The sequence below is a fragment of the Symphodus melops genome, assembly GCF_947650265.1.
Source record: "Symphodus melops genome assembly, chromosome: 1".
Lineage (NCBI taxonomy): Eukaryota > Metazoa > Chordata > Actinopteri > Labriformes > Labridae > Symphodus > Symphodus melops.
Window position 1 is genome coordinate 19,055,644 of NC_136691.1, and position 19,142 is coordinate 19,074,785.

Here is a 19,142-nt window from a genome sequence, read left to right on the forward strand (position 1 = left end):
TACTTGAGCATGTGTGTGTTAAAGGAAAACACACAAACGTGAACTTTGTTTGAGAAAATACTCACACACACAAACACACTCCCACTTAGTGAAAAAGGCCTCGTGTCCTCAGTAGACTCACACTCCCCAGTTCCTTTTTCCAACAATATTTGTGTTTGTGAACAGACGTGGACTGGGTGGGTCTCTGAGGGGGGGGGGGGGGGGGGACTGACAACACATTCTTTCACAGATGTGTACACAGCAGCCACCTTAGCATTCCTTCTCAAACTGAGCCTGTTGAACATTACTACTGCTGATGATGTGTTTATAATACAGACCATGGCTGTACGATTCACGGCTACATTGACTGTTTGGACGAGCAGCAACCAAACCAGCTGGGCAATATCAATAATCACCAAGGCAGCTGCTTTTATACAAGCAGATAATCAGGTTTTTAATAGTGGGCTGGATCGTCAGACCAGCTGGTGAGTAACCTAAAAGATGACATCAAATCGTACGGTTGAAGGACTACAGAAAAACATACAGCATGTGTTCAAAGAGGTGAAATATAAACCTTTTTTTCTACAGGAAATATAAACGATCAACAATTCTTGGAGGGTATATGTAAACGGTGTTGGGTTTGTGCCCTTGGGCAAGACACTGAACCCCAAGTTTGTCCCGCGGCTTCATCAGAGGTGTGTGAATGAGTATGAATGGGATAAGTTTATACTGATTGACACTTTAGACTGCAGCCTCGGTCATCAGGGTGTGAATGTGTAGGTGTGGCCTGCAGTGAGAAAAAAGCACTTTGAAAAGTGCGATAAAAAACTACATTTACCATCCACCAAGTATTTTGGACTTCCTTGTTTAAGAACCACGGAGCGCTGTAAGATTAAAGCAGACATCTTTGTATGATTATTGATCGTTTCTAAACCGGGGTGTAATCCACATAGATTTGGGCTATTTGTATTCCAGCGCAGGGTGACGTGATATCAGCCACTATACACAGGAGGTCATCAGTTAATAACTTAAAGAAACATGGGGCCACTCCTGCAATGACAGGGATCATTTTTAGGTCGTCACAGATGAAACAGGATCTACTCCTAATGGAGTAAGTGCAGGAGATCTCCCAGTCTGTTAAACAGGTGGTCTCCGACAGGTGGTCTGTGGTGGCCTTCTGCTGCTATTGTCTTCCATGGCGGTCTTAGTGTGCTAATGAGAATCCCTGGCCTGGATCTGAAGGCCTGCTCGAGTCCAGTCTGGATGGGTGATTTTCAGCCCCCTTTGCTTCGGTTAGAGCTGTGACTCATTTTCATGATCTCCGGCCATGACTGGTATGAAACAGAGATGTCATTGTACCCCACCATGGTAGCTAAATATAGCCACTGTCCTTGTCTGACCATTCCACTTATTTCCCCTGAGGGCAGACCCCGTCGGGCCCCTGTGTGAGGCCCTCCTATCAGCACAATGGACCACGACACAGCTCAATACACATGCTGTGAATGGCACACAGAACTGTAGATTAGAGACCAAACACAAACACATCAGCTAAGAGGCTAACACATGAAACGTGTCAGCAGAAACACACACTCACACACTCCATGGGACAGGTTTCAGAACAGGTGCGACATCTGGGCAAAGGTGTAAGGAAGGCTCTGCTAAAAATAATTAACACAACTCCTGAAAACATCGGCCAACTGGTATGAATATAAACAAAACTATAAAGGATTTCGGACAGAACAAGAATCTCTAAATCGAACACAATAAGGAAATCTAAACTCCCAACAGTGCTGCAGGAAGCATCTCTGACTTGTCTCGCAGTTTTCAACAATGACAGTTTTGGAGGCGGCCTCAAACAGACATTGGAAAAGATCTACTTTAAACGCTCAGGGAGATCAAAGGTGCTTTCAAATGAACGACAGCTTTACCGTCGCTTGGCGAGGCAATCATTTTGGCCAGATGACAAAACTTCAGGAGGTGACGACCAAATCAGTTAAAGCTCATGAAATTCCCCACGTCACACTGTGAGTTTTCCTTAAGAAGTCTTCTTCACTGGATACAGGATACATGAAGACTACCGTCTAAGCCTGGGAGGTTTTATTCTTCTTTTAAGACCGCGCAGACATTAATTGGCTCTGAAATAGTCTTTGATGTTTCTGTCTTCAAGCTGTGGAAGCCTTTAAAGCCAGATGTGGAGCCCCTGTCATTTTCCAGTAGCGTTAATAGTCCCATCTCTTAGGGTTGGGGGGGGGGGGGGGTTAGCTATCTCTCTGCTTCAGATAAGCCACTAGATCCCCGTCTTATAAAACCAAAGTTTAAAGCTATATATGCACATATGTTGTTTTACACTTTAAAACACTGCTTGCTACATATAAGACATGAATGACCTTCCAAAGTGAATACTATGGAACGTGTTTGGGATCAAATGAGAATATGAGAAGTGTTTTAACCTCTAGAGGAGCTGTTGTCTCTGTTTCATTAAACATCACACGTTAGCTTAAAGGTGTCCTCGGGAGGTTTAGACCACCAGTGGAACAAGACGATCTTTCAATACGACTTGGTCTCCGTTTTCACAACCTCGTGCATGAGCGAGGAGAAAATGTGCACACTCAGAAGTACACTGTCATGCACATCATTGCACTCATCTGTAGGTGGCAGTAGTGGCCCGAGTTCCTTAGCAACACTCGAGTAAAAGCAGAGAAGAAGAAAGCATAGAAGAAGACGTTGATGTCAGCCTGCAGCCTGTGAGGGGAAGCCGTCCACACCTGATCCGCTCTCAGGGGTAGAAAGAGAAGTGTGTGATGCTGCAGCCTGCAGGGTGTAACGTTCAGGCCATGACACAATGTGACACCACACTCGGGGACACCCATATGACGCCGGCGCAAACGCAATGTGGAAGTACAAAGGCGCAATGACAGTGGAACGTCCTTACGACACTGAGGCGAAATTGCAATCTGTACTGGAGGGTTTAATTGTTTAATAAATCAAATGTTTCAATCAAATGCTCCATGAGAAGGGAAAAGAACTGGACACGTTTGCCAATCCTGGTGCACAGTAAACAATTGTTCACACGAAGGCTCCACAGAGGGACCTGCCAGGGGCCAAGTTCCCCACAGTCAAATCCAGAAGCCAAAGTTCAAAAGGAACAGGAAGAGCATGATCTATCACTAATGAAATGAAACATGACGGTGTCGCACATTTCAGATCGTGGATATCATCCTTGCTTCTCTGACACACTTCACTCAGGACTTTGTTAACTCACGTTTGGAGAATCTGTACAAATGAGCTGAAAACTGTGAAATCCTTCAAATGGGAAGTTTAAACCTCATAAATGTTATAAAAACAACAAAAAGAACTTCCACTGGAGTGAAGGGAGAGTATGTGGATCTGTGTCTGACCCCACACACACACACACACACACACACACACACACACACACACACACACACACACACACACACACACACACACACACACACACACACACACACACACACACACACACACACACACACACACACACACACACACACACACACACACACACACACACACACACACAAAGGCCTTAATCTGGCCCAGAGACTTCTGCTCTGCCAGAGAGCAGCCAGCGTGAGTTGACCCTCGCCTGTCCGTGTGTATGTAATGCGTGTGTGTGGCAGACAAACAGCACAGTGGGGGTAAGAGAGAGGGAGAAACGCTGTCGCTCCTGATAAACCATTTAGCGCTAAAGCCATGTCTGCCCTCTTCCCTGCTCTCCTTCATCAGCAGAGACTCCTCCTCCTCTCTCTCTGACAGCACAGATCCACAGTTTCATCTCCTCGTCTTCCCCTCCGACTGCTGTGATGAGCCCGCTGATGGTGAGGGCAGCTGCATGAATACCTCCCACCAAAAGCTGACTCACATTAACCCCTTCACACATATGGACTAACCTAGAGAGTGGGCGGGGCTTAGCGGGGGCTGGGCTGCACTCGTTCGCATAGTTAATCAGGCTACTGTGTCACAGGGCTCCTGCCGTCTTAAGGAGCGGTGCGCAGAGCAGAATAAAGAGAGGTAATCTCTTCTTAAGACCACAGCATCCATCTGTGAGGGCCATCTGGACACCACCTCACAATACACACACACACACACACACACACACACACACACACACACACACACACACACACACACACACACACACACACACACACACACACACACACACACACACACACACACACACACACACACACACACACACACACACACACACACACACACACACACACACACACACACACACACACACACACACACACACACACACACACACACACACACACACACACACACACACACACACACACACAATGCAGCCTGCAGCAGCTCTGGACAGGTCATGGCTCTAGTCAAGCGTTTAGTAACTAATGGTTCAAAGAACTGCTGCCTGTGTGACTCCTGGCATCACTTGACACTCACACAAAGACACACAAACATCTTCTCATCATCACAGACTCTCAGTTGAAACCTGATTTCAATCAAACCGGAGAATACCTCTTACCATTCAGAAAAACGTAATAAACAAAAGGTTACCGTGTGACCGAAAACTCTTTGACAAATTTACGTTGGATGTGTGTGTGTGTGTGTGTGTGAGAGAGAGAGACGGAGCCACATGGCCCTGATCAATAAATAAAACACACAAAGGCTCCAATCAAAAGAAACACACAGCAGATACCGACAGCACACAGAGCTCGTATCAGATGATTACGACTCAGACCGTCCTTTCACGCCGTGAGGTTTACAACCCCGGAACATTTCCCCCTCCGTCTGAATGTATAGAAGGTGTAACCTCTGTACAAGCCTCGTACTCGTGTGTAGAGCTACTGTTGTGAATTCACAGACTGGTCCCAGCATCAATATGGATGTACAAAGGTGTGAGGAGCATAGGTACGACACTTAAGTGAGGACAAAAAGTCACAACATCACAGTGTGTGTGTGTGTGTGTTGTTCTGATCTGTCTCTATATGATAACAACAAATCAACTCCTCTCTGTGTCACCACCTTCAGTCTCATTCTATTAACCCCACCCCCCATCTTACACACACACACACACACACACACACACACAGTTCTGCCATGGCAGACAGATGTGGTGCTAGGAAGCACAAAGCCATGCTGAGTTGGCCTATTGAAACATTTGTCAGGCCCCTCTGGGAGGCCACGCAGATCACTGACCACTGTGTGTATGTGAGGGTGACACACACACACACACACACACACACACACACACACACACACACACACATGCACAAAGACCTCCTTTGCGTGTGGCTCCAGCACACGCTGCCTCTCGTGGGACCCATCTGAAGGGGACAGCAGGTTGACCTCAAGGCTCTCCACTCTTCATTTCTTTCATCTGCGCTCTTTTCAGCTTCATCAGGGTCAACAGGGTAACACAATCATTTTAAATCGCTCGACAATATCAGAGGGAAAAAAGACAACCTTAGGAGAGCTGAAACGCCTTTAATTAGACTTTTACCTAAAATGTTAGCGAGCCAAAAAAAAAAAAACCTCATAATGATTATCCTGAGACTGTTTACAATGAATATTGAATATTTTCTGATGATTAGTAAGAAACGAACAAAGTACTGGATGAGGTGTGAAATAAACACGCTGTTGGGAGCCATGTTGGTGGACTGGAGTGAGTGTGAGCCCTCAAGCAGACGCCCGGCGTGACAAAGACAGCAAACTAAGAAATATTAGAGTGAAACTGGCATCCCTGGTCATTGACTCTGCACTGTATCTGTAAACTGATCTGATCTGCAATTGTTGCTTTTTTTTCTTAACTCATTGTCTGTAAACTGTTTTAATCATGACGTGTGCTGCTGCCCTCTTGGCCAGGTCACTCTCAATGGGTTAATTACCTGGTTTAAATAACGGTTGAATAAAAATAAATTAAATAAATAAAAACGGGAAAAGGCCAAACTAACAAATACACAATATCATCAAGATTTTAACAAACACTGCACTCACACACACCCTGCTAGCAGGACACACCCTCCTCGGGGGACCTGTGTGGCTGCCTCCACCCATTACACTGCATGCTTACAAATATCCCATGAGTGTGTGTGTGTGTGTGTGTGTGTGTGTGTGTGTGTGTGTGTGTGTGTGTGTGTGTGTGTGTGTGTGTGTGTGTGTGTGTGTGTGTGTGTGTGTGCGTGCGTGCGTGCGTGCGTGCGTGCGTGTGTGTGTGTGAGAGAGACACCAAGGGAGGAGCTATGGGTTGGTACATGGGGGGAAGTGACAACACCACATCCCCACCCACACACCTCCCGTACCCACTCATTACTGTCCCAAAGCTTCAATGAGGGGACTTCAAGAGAAACCGTTTCGTCCCCTCGTGTCTTTTTTTTTTTTTTTTTCCCCTTCCATCCACTTCTCCGTCTCCACTGCCACCACCAACCCCCACCCACGGCCCCCAGATAACACCATGCAATTAGTGGCTCCCCGCTTTCTTCTCATTCACTCCCTTTCTTAACGTCTACATTTATATCTACGTCTCTCTGTCATTGCTCCCACTAAGTCTCTTTCCGTCAAACTTCCCAATTGTGAATGAGAGAGACTATCGACACACCCAAAACTTTATCCCACCAAGCAGCCCTCGATTATCCGACTTTTTCTTCTGACCCCGCTCGTTTCCTTTCCTTCCCTAACTCCTTGTTCCAAATGGCTGTGACGTGCTGATAACTTGCCCATGTACCCACTTCCTGTCCAGCAGGGCCTAACTTCCTGCTCCAAAGGGCTTATTAAAAAAAATATCTTCAAGAGCCATGAGGTGTGGAAAGTCTTCTTTGAGGTTCAGAGAATGACTGGTTCGATACGCTGTAAATATTTAATGGAGGAAGTCTGAGTGATGTCATCTTATCTGTTGCTGTAGGGGGCTTGGGAAGCCCATCGGTGGCGGCCGCCATGCTGGAAATCCTGTCTCGCCCTAACTGTCAGGCAACTTAAGGACAGGCTGAGAGCTGGAGCTGAGGCAGGTTTTTAAGCCTCTTCCTTTAAGCTTTCTATGTATGTCAGAAAGTTTACGTGAGGCGTTTATGGCCTGCAGGAACTTTTTCATTGTTCTGTTGGAACCCTCCCCCTATTTTATTGGTTCTCTACCGCAGGAAACATTTTAGCTCCAAGAATCCCGTTTAGAGGAACCTTTCTCGCTCCTGTTTCAGAGTGGGTACCATGTTGGTGTAAATACAGACGGGGAAAAAAAGTCCCCATGATGTGTCGTCCTCAGGAAACTCCTGAGTGGACAGTTCTTCCTCTAGAAGGTCCCCATGAGGACTCTTCGGTCCAAACACACCTGGGCCGGTTAGAACAGGATTCATCAAAGTGACTTTTTCGTATATTCTTGTCTTTTCTCAAACTTAACTGTGATTTTAAATGCAGAACTTTTACATGTAATGTTGCGTTATGTGACTTCTTCGAAAGTAAAGGCTCGGAGCACGTCTCCAAGAAGTGCTGCAACTTTCTAAAGCTCACGAGTCCTTCCTCTCACACATCCTCAAAACAAATCAGAGTGAAATGATGAACACAGGAACAGACAGGAATAGTCTAGTCAGTGCTAAAAACTGCTCTCAGTGACGAGGGAAGACAAACACATCCACACACTCTCTCTCTCTCACTCTCTCTCTACATTTTCATTTTTATTCATTAAGCTGGAGTGTCTCCCCAAAGCTGGAAAACTGCCCGCACAGCAGGAAAATGTGAACACGCTGAACATCCCTCCTCGGGATTTCTTGCTCAGTCTAGTCTTTAAGAAAATAAACAAATACTCTGCCCGCTCCTCACCTGTGGACGTAGTGGAGCTGGTGAACGGAGTCGATGGCCAGCACCATCTCAGCCAGGTAAAACTTGGCCATCTCTTCAGGCAGACGGTCTTCAAACTTACTGAGCAGAGTCAGCAGATCTCCACCCACGTAGTAGTCCATGACCAGGTACTAGAGAAGAAGAAGAGGCGGGCGGACAGGAAGAGGACGGGAGAAACAAACACACAAAGAGTCATGTCGTGTGAACACACAGGACTACTTTATCCCATCGTCCTCAATCTACTCTCCATTTTTGTTTTCCACAAAGTATCATTTCTACACTGCGGCTCTGAGGCTTTTTTTTTTTTTCTGCTAAAAATAGATGTCTGGTCAGGCAGCGATGTATATTTTTAAAGCTTGGGGAGTGTCCAGCGTAAAGCATTTGTTGTGAGAATGTGGGAAATGGAATGACAAGCAGTCCTGGCATCTGAACTCAGGGTCACACAGAGAGGACAGACTGTCAGCATGGAAAGAGAACCATCGCCTCCAGGAGCCAATGAAAGCTGAGAAGAGCTTGGCCGACGACCCAGCCAGCGAGCTTCCAGAGTCATTCTTTTGGTTTTTACATAAATGTTTTCTGGCGGTGTTAACTGCTGTTGCCCAGTTTCCTTCAATTCTAAGTCGTATTGTACTTTGTGGTAAGAAGTGAATGTGCTGTTCAGCTCCTGGCAGGTCACCAGCCATCCTGCAGAGACACGGCTGTTTTTCTATATGAACTCGCCAGTGAAGGGTGAGAAAGGCAGGTGGAGCGACACAGTAGACCACTGTGCTTGTTTCTTTGGAAAGTACCAAAGTTTGAATGTGCTGAAAAGTAATTGTGGCGGGGGGGGGAGACGATGACTGCAAAGGGTTAAAAGGTAAACGTTGCTTGTGAAAGGTCAGGAATAAAACAGTGGAGGGAGAATTTAATGGGCCGTCAGTGGAAACAAGAGTTGGATTTGAGAAGAGAAGGCTGGGTTACCAGATTATTGTCGTCTTGGAAGGCGTAGTGCAAGGTGGTGATCCACTGGCAGTCCCCGTTTACCAACACGTCCCGCTCCTCCCGAAAACACGCCGTCTGAGGAGAGACACCATCGAAGCAAAGCCTGAAGTTTACACACCTTCTGTTGCAAATGTTCAATGGACTTCAGTGACCCAAAGACGCACGTTAGCTTGGTATGAATCACATTCATTAATGACCTGGGTGATGTTAGCTATCTGCAGTTAGCTGAGTTCTTAAAGAGAACATAAACAGGAAATCTCTTCTTTGAATGAAACAGGAGAATTTAATGTGAGTTTTCACTGAAGGAACTGCTTGGTCATTTACAGTTTCATGTTTACAGAGTTTTAACAAGGCTCAGTCACATTTCACGCCTTACAGTCCTCCACCACTTAACCCTTCCACTCAAGACAAGCAAACACTTCTTTTTCTATTCTCTGATCGGATGAAATGATCCAATCCGTGACTCAGCTCATTGATCCGATCCAACAGAAAATAATACCTGATTATCTTAAAGTAAGTGTAAACATGTAAATTGCACATCATGCTTGTCCTGTGAATTTCTCGTCTACCTGCCTCCTTGGCTGCTCAGTCAAAAGGTTCATGCCTGTGTCTACAGTCACAGTGAAGTACTCTGTATGCACCGTCTGTACATCTGCTGCACTACACTGTTTCCAATGTCCAGGCATTTGCGAATGCAGCAGGGACTAGTTTTGGCCTGTGACGTATGAGGCATGAAGACTGAAGACCCGGGGGAGCCGCAGGAATGTCAGACTGTCAGGAAGAGGTCAACGAAAAACAAAAACCTGCAGCTTGTGCAGCTCCAGCAGAAACTTGTTCTGCAAGCACGGATCAATAAAGGCTTGATATGAATGTACAAAAAAACATTTTGTATTACTGACAGTGGGCAGATTTTTAAGTCTATCTCTGTGATGTTTAATAGATTTCCCCTCCACTGGTGAAACGGCCCATTATCCAATAACAGCAGTGACAGATGCAATGAGTGATGCTCACCTCCGCTCGCTTCAGCATCTCCCACTTGTTGAGAATCTTCATAGCGAATACCTTGTCAGTGTTTTTAACTTTTACGACTGCGACCTGAAAGAGACAAAAAGGACAAGACGAGAGTTAATAACATGTTTGAATCATTTGTGCAGCATGTTGAAAACATAAAGCAGCAGCGCTTAAGCTAGCTTGTAGCGGCACATTGCACCGTGGTGTAAATACGTTAACGTGACATTCAAATAAGCAGTGAGTCCAGTCCCTCGCTTCAACAGCTTTATACCCAAAGGGAGGAGACAGCCGGCCGGCCCGTCCACGGAAACACGATGTAGAAAGGGCTCAGACTTCTCAGACAGCAGGTTTGTAGAGAAGGACTTCTGCTGTGTTTATGTGTAACATGCTGCATTTATATTCCTTACAAGTAATGAGAGTTAAACGTTACTAAAGCAACAGGACGATCTGTGGCCTCCAGGAGTCCACCGACCGTTAAAGGAGTGAGAAGTGGAAGAAAACAGCTGAGTGGACGAGGGAAAGAAAAGTGACAGAATGCAGAGTGGAGGAAAAGATCACAGAAAGGAAGTGACTACATGTACTCATGTGCCGACCTTAAAGGACAACAGATGCTCTCCACCTGGACACACACACACTCACACACACACACACACACACTCTGCAGTAGACATAGCCGTCTCCACTCCTTGTAAACGGACACAGATCAATAATTAGAGGACTGATCCACACAGATGACATGTTTGGAAGCGATGTGATGAACGGTTATTGGATAGTATAAAATATAAAAGTCATCAAAACTCATCTGTTTATCGCGAGCTCTCTTTATTACAACATGTCAAGCAGCTGTTCAAAACTCCGCCCTCTTTATCCAACTCTTTCACAACCGGCTCGGACCAAACAACATCTGTGTGTTTCTGACAATCTGCATCCTGAATGCATAATTATGAAGCAGCTCGAGTGCCTGACACCTGACACCGGTGAAAAGACATCAGGACGTTTCTATCGTTGCCAGAGAAACGACTGCCCAACTGTTGCTGTGATAAAAAAAGGTCAAATCAGTCAAACTGGGACACATCGTGGGTAAACACACTCGCTCCATCAAGTCAAATCACCCGGGTCATCTTCACCACGCTCAACACAGAGCTCGTTTTCTTCAGAGTCCTGGACGAACTCTTACATATTTACTCTAACATACACTTTTAGAGTTTGGTTTTTTTGGTCTTCTGATTTTTTACTTATTTCAGTGTCAACATTATAATAATTATGTGGCCGCTGTTTCTGTTGATGTAAAGTCTTTTTCATACAACATATAAAACATTTAAAGCTGCTCACGTCTCAAACAGTGTTGAGTGTCAGTATTCATGTATGAAGGAGTCCTGCTGTGACTCTATACAAACACTGCCTCTATAAAACACGTTCAATTCAAACCTTGAAGTTCTGACTGATGATGTTTTAGGTGAACAAGCGCCGCGCTTGTACCCCTTCGATAGTGAGTCTGTACAGCCCGACCTTTTGTTCTTCAGATCTCTCAGACTGAAGCCGTGTGCAAACTGCATCACGCCGTTTGAAAAACGACTTTAATGCTGGACGTGTAAACGCCGCTCGGTGCTTCAGCCTCGACTTCTCTGTTTGTCATACCCTCATGTACCGTCTCAACAACATAACAACTGCCAACTTTCCCCTCCCTGATAATTGCTGAACAGTAACCATGTCAAGCTTCCTCGGCTCTGCCTCCACATTTCGCCAAAAAAGGAGCTGCACAAGCTGCTGTGACAAACCACTGCAGCGGACTTCCACATGCTCATGCTGCCTTACACCCTGCCTGATTTCTTTAAAACCCTCCACATATTCTTTTTTAAACATGCTGTTAAACGTTAAAGCATCCGTCCACTTTGTATTTGGCCCGTCTATCTTTACCGTTTACAGAGCTACAGGATTCACAGAAAAGCAGAAATACACGATGGAAGCACGCAGACGGAGGAATGTGTCAGTGGACTGAGCGGACAGACGCACAGATAGAAGAAATGTGAAACAAACACAGCCTGCGTCCCGTGCAACAGAGGGGTCTGTAGTCTATTAAATGAGCCGGGGAATGCTGCTAATGCAATACAATGATAACATTCCTGCAGTGTTTGGATTTCCCCTAGTGATCCCTCAGCGGCGAAGAAGAGGAGCGAGGAGAGCACACTGTTCTCGGCCATTACTCAATGTTTTTCCCCTTTTCCTCGCTGGTTCCTTCGTCTCTTCCTGCCAGTCAAGCCCAGTGTCCCGTACGGATCCGAGCAAAGACTGATAGCCCCGTGTGCTCCACTGTCACAGGCGACACTCTTTTTTTCCTTGGTGCCGTCACTGAACAGTTGGGCTGATCACTGAATATGAGCTTCATCGTGTTGGTTGTTGTTTATCTCATTTATTCAACAGGTTAAAAATGTAATGGTATCAAAGTCAGGATGAACTCAGCACATCGATCTGAAAAAAGAAAACGCTCCAGCAGTAGGGTAAAGTGTCACACAGACTGATGGTGAGCGACTCAACAATAGGTCAACTTGCTGAAGCCACACCTCAGGTTTTTAACACTCCTGCAGGAAAGAAAACAAACATAGTGTTTAGCTGATCTGACCTTTTAGTCAGATGGCCGTTATAAAATTCATCCAACTGGAACTTAGTAGGACTTCCTAGCTTTGTGGTGCCAGGAGCCATAATAAACAGGCCTCTGTGCTCAGCAGTGTGAAACAGCTCTGACTTAAGTGTCTTAAGATAACGGTACGAACAAACCTCCGGTCAAACGGTAGGCTCTGACTCATTTGTGTTTAGTAAACCTCCGACCTGCTCCACACATCTCTGATACTAAGGAGGGAAAAAGGGAAAAACAAAAAAAAATTCAAATTAAGTTTTTCGTTTTAATTTCTCTTACCAACCCGTCCATGGTGCCAGATGAGAAAATGTCCCATGCAATGTTCCCTCTAAGCTGCGCGCTTGTGCAATCGCGCACTGCTCGCACATTCTCAGCGCACAAGAAAATCTATGCAGCGCATAAAATAAAATTCAACATAAACGTATTAATTAATATCTAATATTAGTCCTAATCTTATCTAATCAATTAAACCAATAATAACAACAATAATAATTTTGTTTTCTGTACCATTTTGCAACGTAACTCAGTGAGTGACAGGTGTCCAGCCAATGATATGATTCGGTTCACTTACGCTACGCAGCCAATCATTGACAGTGCTTGCATATTAACCCTGCCCATTCGCGCCACGCAGGTTAGCTAGCTAACAACAGTGCGGTGGAGTTACGATAAGCAAATGTTAACCCCTTATCATGGCGAAACGAACGGGCAGCGACACATCCACTCACCAAGCCATTGTGAAAAAGAAATGCGGTTCTTTTAAGATGGAATGGCTGTCGGAATATGTTCAAATAGAAGAACAGGCGGTGAAACTGGGTGACAGAAATCGTCTTGAAGTGGCACATTTGGACCAGCTGATGCGTATAAAATCAAAGCAAGAAGCAGCCGAAGCCATCAACCTGGACAAAGTGTACAACCATTGGAGAAGTGAGAAGGACAGACGTGAAAAATAAGGTAAAATTTAAGTCAGATTTGTGCATATTCTAGTGACATTTACAAAGATGTTTTACTTATGGATATTAATCATTAAATGATGTTACTACTAGACAATGTATGGGTAGTAGAAATGATAATAAAAAAGTGAGTAATTACATATTTTACAGACAGAGTTACAGGAATTTACACTGTATCACAAGCTACAGCACACGTCATTGTGCAAAATGTGAATGTTTTAATGTGAACAAAATGTTATGTCTGAAAGGTGTATATGTATCACTTCTTCCAGAACAGGACCCTCACCCAGGCCACAACTGGACCTCACCCAGGCCAAAGCAAGACTCTTCCCATGGCCAAGCAAGACTCTTCACATGGCCAAGCAAGACTCTTCACATAAAACATACTACACATCTCATGAACAACAAGATTTTTGTCTTTTTCCTTTAAAGTTTGTCAAATCACTTTAAAAAGTAAACTAGTGAAAATTGCTGCTGTAATTCGATTCTTTTAATAAGCCATGTAACTTGCTTTGATCCAAGGTTTTGGACAGGTATGATACTGGTGTGTGGCCACAGCGTGCACATCTGATGTTGCTCACAGTGGTCCTTAGTGTGCTCAGGGAGCTTGTGTGTATGCCCAGACACATGAAAAATTAGAGGGAACATTGGTCCCATGTTCATTAAAAGTTGATCACTACAAATTTCATGACAAAAAATGTGGATTAATTGGGAAATTATTCATCTGAATCAACTCTTCAGATGATGCAGCTTTTATGAATATCTGACATTTTTATCAGCTGATTGCAAAAATGTAAAAACACAGACGTGAACCTTTAACAAAAATAACATTTCTATATGCTTCACATGAAATATACTTTAAAATGAATATGAATAAAGGTGAAGCAGAATAATTGCTGTTGGGAGGAGGTCATTGACTTGACTGTTCAACAAGTGATGACCTGTGTGAAGGTCAGTGAAATGAAGGTGGAGAGGTTGTATACTAAGGATGTGAAAAGTTATGTTTACATTTTTTTAGAAATTATTAAAAATTATAATTCTAACGTGAGTGGATCTTTTTACCGACACCCCGACTTAAAGTCACCTTGAAACAGAAGCTCGAGATTAGTTATAGGGGACGAAAACAAACAAACGATTGCAGGATGAGTCATCAAACATGTAAAGTATTTAACAGGAAGATATTTTAAAAATACTCAGATTTAGCTGGATTGATGAGCTCGCCGATCATGGCAGATCAACGCTGGATTAAAACCAAGAACATGTATTTTCATGTCATGGAGACTTTAAAACCAACCAGAAAAGTGTCTGTACCTTTAGAGAGCATGTCTAACATCATATTTTATTTTGTTGTGCTCAGTAACGTTTGCCAAACCAGTGTTGATGCCTGATCACGTTGGGACTAAATAAAAAGAAAATAGCCCAGAGGTTGCTTCCATGTCTCTCTGCTCTGCCTGTGTGTGTCTTCTCAGCTCTGCACAGAGACCAGGAGACGAGCCAAAACAAGGTCTCTGCTCCATGAGATCACATGGTTCCAACCATTGTTTGGAGTTGTACATTTAAAAAATAAAAAAACACACTTTGATGTATCTGTTTTGAACCAATCAGAAAATGGTGTAAATGCTTTTGTAGCTTTATTCTCACTTTTCTTCACTCCACACACCCGCGGCTCCTTTGTGCATTTTAGTCCTGAAAATGTGACAAAGTCGATTTTTAACACAGATTGTTCTTTTCATAAAACCAACTATTCAATTTGTTGATCAGGTGGATGAGTATCTTTTATTTTGACAAGCATAATCTCCTTTAACTATGCAGCAGACAAGTCATCACCAGTTCCAGACAGTGATACAACGTGTGACACCAAACTAAAGGTGAGCAGCTACTCATTCAACCGCTCCCAACCACCAACACAGCACACGTCAGCCGGCTTAGGTTAACCTCATTACAGAGTCCACTTTACAAAACACGGGGCCACTACATGTCTTTGTTGGTCAGTTAACGAGACCCGCGCCCTGTGACAACAATGATGCCCCTTCAGCTAACCTGATTCCTTCAGTCATGTTAAACTTGCACTCGCACAGCCAAGTGAATAAGCAGGAGAATGTCGCCACGAGGTAGCACCATTCATGATTCACTAATCCCTCAGCAAAACAGCCCTGAAACACACACACACACACACACAAACACACACACACACACACACACACACACACACACAAACACATGACTCACACACTCACATACCACAGAACTCTTCCAGAGGCTCAAGTGAGCACGTTTGGATTATGGCGTGATGGTGCTGCAGCTACATGCAAGAAGGCAGGTGTGCCAACATCCATCTCCGTCGACCCAGCTCCTCTTCACCACTGCTGCTCTCTCTCTCTCCGCCTCTCACAGCGGTTTATAAAGAGACTCACCCGTTTGTACAGACGACTTATAACAATTTAAGACAGGTTAAATGTTTCGAGGTATTTAGCATAGCTCAAGAACAGCAACGCACAGCAGTGACCCAACATTTTCTGATCATCTACATAAAGACTAAACAAAGTGTAATGATTGGAAGCCATATTAACGCGTGTCGGCAGATGCACAGCTGCGAGGCCGTCGCAGGACACGGACATGATGCAAGAGACTTGGCTGAGGAACACAATACCTGTCCCTTCAACATTCTCCAGCTTTGACATCATTACCTGAAACCGAGCGACTCAAGTATTTCAACCTCCCTACAGGCATTAAAAAAAAAGAAAAGAAAGAAAAGCAGATCACTAAATAAAGAGGCGCAGGTGAAGCCACACTGGATGCTTTCACAGGACAGCGGGCTCACTCGCTGCTCAGGGCTCAGTGTGAAGAAGAATTCAAATGTTTTGTTCAAGCTGCGAGTACGGTCATGCTCACGCTGAGGACGCAGCGCTGCAGGAATGTAGAAGAAAGTAATCGACTGTCAAACACCACCACACTCTCCACTTAAATATCTGAGCTATTGGGATATAAGGAAGCAAGAGGTTTAACCTTTTACTGGCTGGTATCAACTACACATCAATCTGTTCATCATTCGCAGAGGAAGAACATCAGCAGGCTGTGATGTGTCCATGACAGAACTACGAGCCAGCCTATAACACCTGTTTCTTCTACGAAAGAGGAGAAAAAAAAAGGGGAAACCCAGATTGCAGGTTCTCCACCTGGAAGGTAATTCATTACTGCGTGGTTTGGTCGAGCACAAAACACCTAAAGCGTATATTACCTCTCCGAAGGCTCCTCGTCCAATCACCTTCAGGATCTCAAAGTCTTCCTTGTGAAGGCGCATCTGCTTCACTTTGGAAGTGAAGGGTTTCGCTGTTGAAAGAAAGGAGAGAGGTGTAACGTTAGTTTGAAGAATCATTCCACACAGCAGCAACATCGGTACGGATCGGTTTGGTTCGATTAAGTCCGATTCCGTTTGTGTTTCCACAGCCACCCGTGCCCTATTTGGTAGGCAGCGTGTAAGCCGGATGCCGATAACCACTATGTAAATAGCATGACATGATAGCAGCTAATCGCTAACAGCTAACTGCTAACCGCTAACTAATAAATTCAACAAAGGAGAAAAACTACACAAATGAAACAAACCATGTCACTGACATGTGACTCTTTATTATTATTCAGAGAAGGCTGTGTGCTGCGAGGAGAAATACAGACGTAAACAATCAGCTGTGTTACAGTCAATGGTTTAAACACGGCGGAGTTTTGTTTGCCGACGTAACACGGGAAGTGACGATTCTTTCAACCAATCAGCGGACTGCAGTGTTTAGCTCCACCTTTTCGGGTCGGCTCCACATTCTTGGCAGCCCAACGGAAGGTCCTAAAAAGTAGGACGGTACGGATCGGTTATTTGGGAATCTTTCCCGGGATTAGTCTGTGGAAACGTCACAAAATGCGCGCCGTACCGAGACGAACCGAGCCGGACCGCTCGGTGGAAACGAGGCTCCACAGCGTCACTGCACAGACTGTGAATATATCAGTCATGGGAACTGTGAGATTATTCAACACGGTGACTGAATGGTCTGAATGGTTCTGCACAGCAACATTATAAGAGGCTTTTTTTAGAGTCAGAGAAAAAACTGTGGATGGAAAAATGATGTGACAAATGTTTGTAATAATGTGGCATTAAGTGAAAGTCATTGAAAAGAGTTCAATGAGCAGTCAGACAGAAATGTGAGAGTCCTTCGTCTCTCTTTTTATTTATTGTGAATTTTTCCAAAACATTTATTTAACAAGGAACATTCCCACTGAGAAACAACATCTCTGTTACTGGAGAGTCCTGGCCAAGACAGCAGCAGAAAGAATTTACATAAAAGAAGAAAAAAAAACTTTTAAAGAAGATAAGCCAAATGCAAAGTCACCAAACAATAAATCTGCAGCATGAAACAGAAACAAACCCCAAATTAGAAACAAATGGCAGTGCTGCAGTACCACAGAGAGAGAGAGAGAGCGAGAGAGAGAGAGAGAGAGAGAGACAGAGAGCGAGAGGGGGGAGAAGGAGAGAGAGAGAGTGAGTAGGAACAGGCTGGTTTTGAACCCGGGCTGCCCGCTCACTCTCCATGTACGGAGGTTAAAGTCTTCAAAGCGGGCGACCTGGGTTCGAGTCCGGCCCATGGCTCCATTCCCCAATCTCTCCTCCCTGACTTCCAAAACCATCTCCTGTCCTATCTCTAAAATAAAAGGAGTAGCTTGTGGTTCGTTCACTGAGGAGAGAGAGGCCATAAATCTTGGTACGCTTCGAGTAAAGGTCGCACTCTGACTTACACTTTGAACACCAACTCTACAAATGTTGTCTTTCACCCTAAATGAGAAAATGCCCCCTGAGCCATGTTACAGTCATGTGGCCACTGTCTGAACGTATGTTGTTCATACTGTTGGTGACCACCTGTACAGAAAATGACCCCGGACACAGAGAGGCTGGATGATAAAGCTGGCTATTGTTCCGCCTGCAGCTATGGCTCCTTGTGGAAAAATGACCTGGGGGGGGGGGGGGGGGGGGGGGGATCTGTGGGGGGGGGGCTCTCTCACAAGGCTAAACAGATTCCATCTAAGGCTAACAAAGTCAGCATTTCCCTCATTTGTGAAGAGCTATTCAACCACTTCCTGGTTTACATGATCCCAGCAGGCCAAGGATAACCTGAATTGGCTGCCAGTTCACTAAGGTCAGTCTAACGGTGAAACTGATACACGTTCGAATAGCAAAGAGAAGAAAAACGTGACTTTGTATATGCCCGTCATTTTGTGCTCTACAGCCTTATTTTAGCATCACTAGCATACAGACCAGGAAGTAAAGCACATTTCAAGGTGCGACTTTCACTGACAGTCGCACTTCTGCTGTATAAAGACGACATCTACGTCTCCTATGCATCCACGCCTGTCTTGCATTTCGTTCTGTTTGCATCGTGAGTCAGCTGTCTTGCAGTAAAGCTGACGCTCTTCTCCGCTCCCTCGCTGGCAAAACACCAGTCCAAACTCATCTTGCTGCCGTGACTTTCCAGAACGCCAGGACAGGACCATCTTTAACTGTGAAACATGTCGCACGCTCACTCCCTCCTCACGGCTGGTCCGGGCTGCCATTACCGCAGGGCCGAGGGAGAGGAGGGACGGTGGAGTGTGCCCTGCACTACAGGGGGATTCAGTGACAGGCAGTTCACCAACACTTCACCACAAGCCTGCTAAATGATGATGAGACAAGACCGGGGCAATCAAACCCACTGGGCTTTTCT

General features: G+C 45.0%; 1 protein-coding gene across 6 annotated transcripts in view; it reads right to left on the reverse strand.

The window, feature by feature from the left end:
• The window catches only part of cdc42bpab (CDC42 binding protein kinase alpha (DMPK-like) b), a 68,655-nt gene that overhangs the window by 24,727 nt on the left and 24,786 nt on the right, over positions 1-19,142 (reverse strand). For all 6 annotated transcript variants that reach the window (XM_079353261.1, XM_079353258.1, XM_079353257.1 and 3 more), the window contains exons 2-5: positions 16,640-16,731; positions 9,817-9,900; positions 8,785-8,880; positions 7,807-7,955 (exon numbers count right to left, since the gene is read on the reverse strand). In XM_079353261.1, coding sequence (XP_079209387.1) covers positions 7,807-7,955; positions 8,785-8,880; positions 9,817-9,900; positions 16,640-16,731 — 421 coding nt within the window. The remainder of the gene's footprint in view (positions 1-7,806; positions 7,956-8,784; positions 8,881-9,816; positions 9,901-16,639; positions 16,732-19,142) is intronic.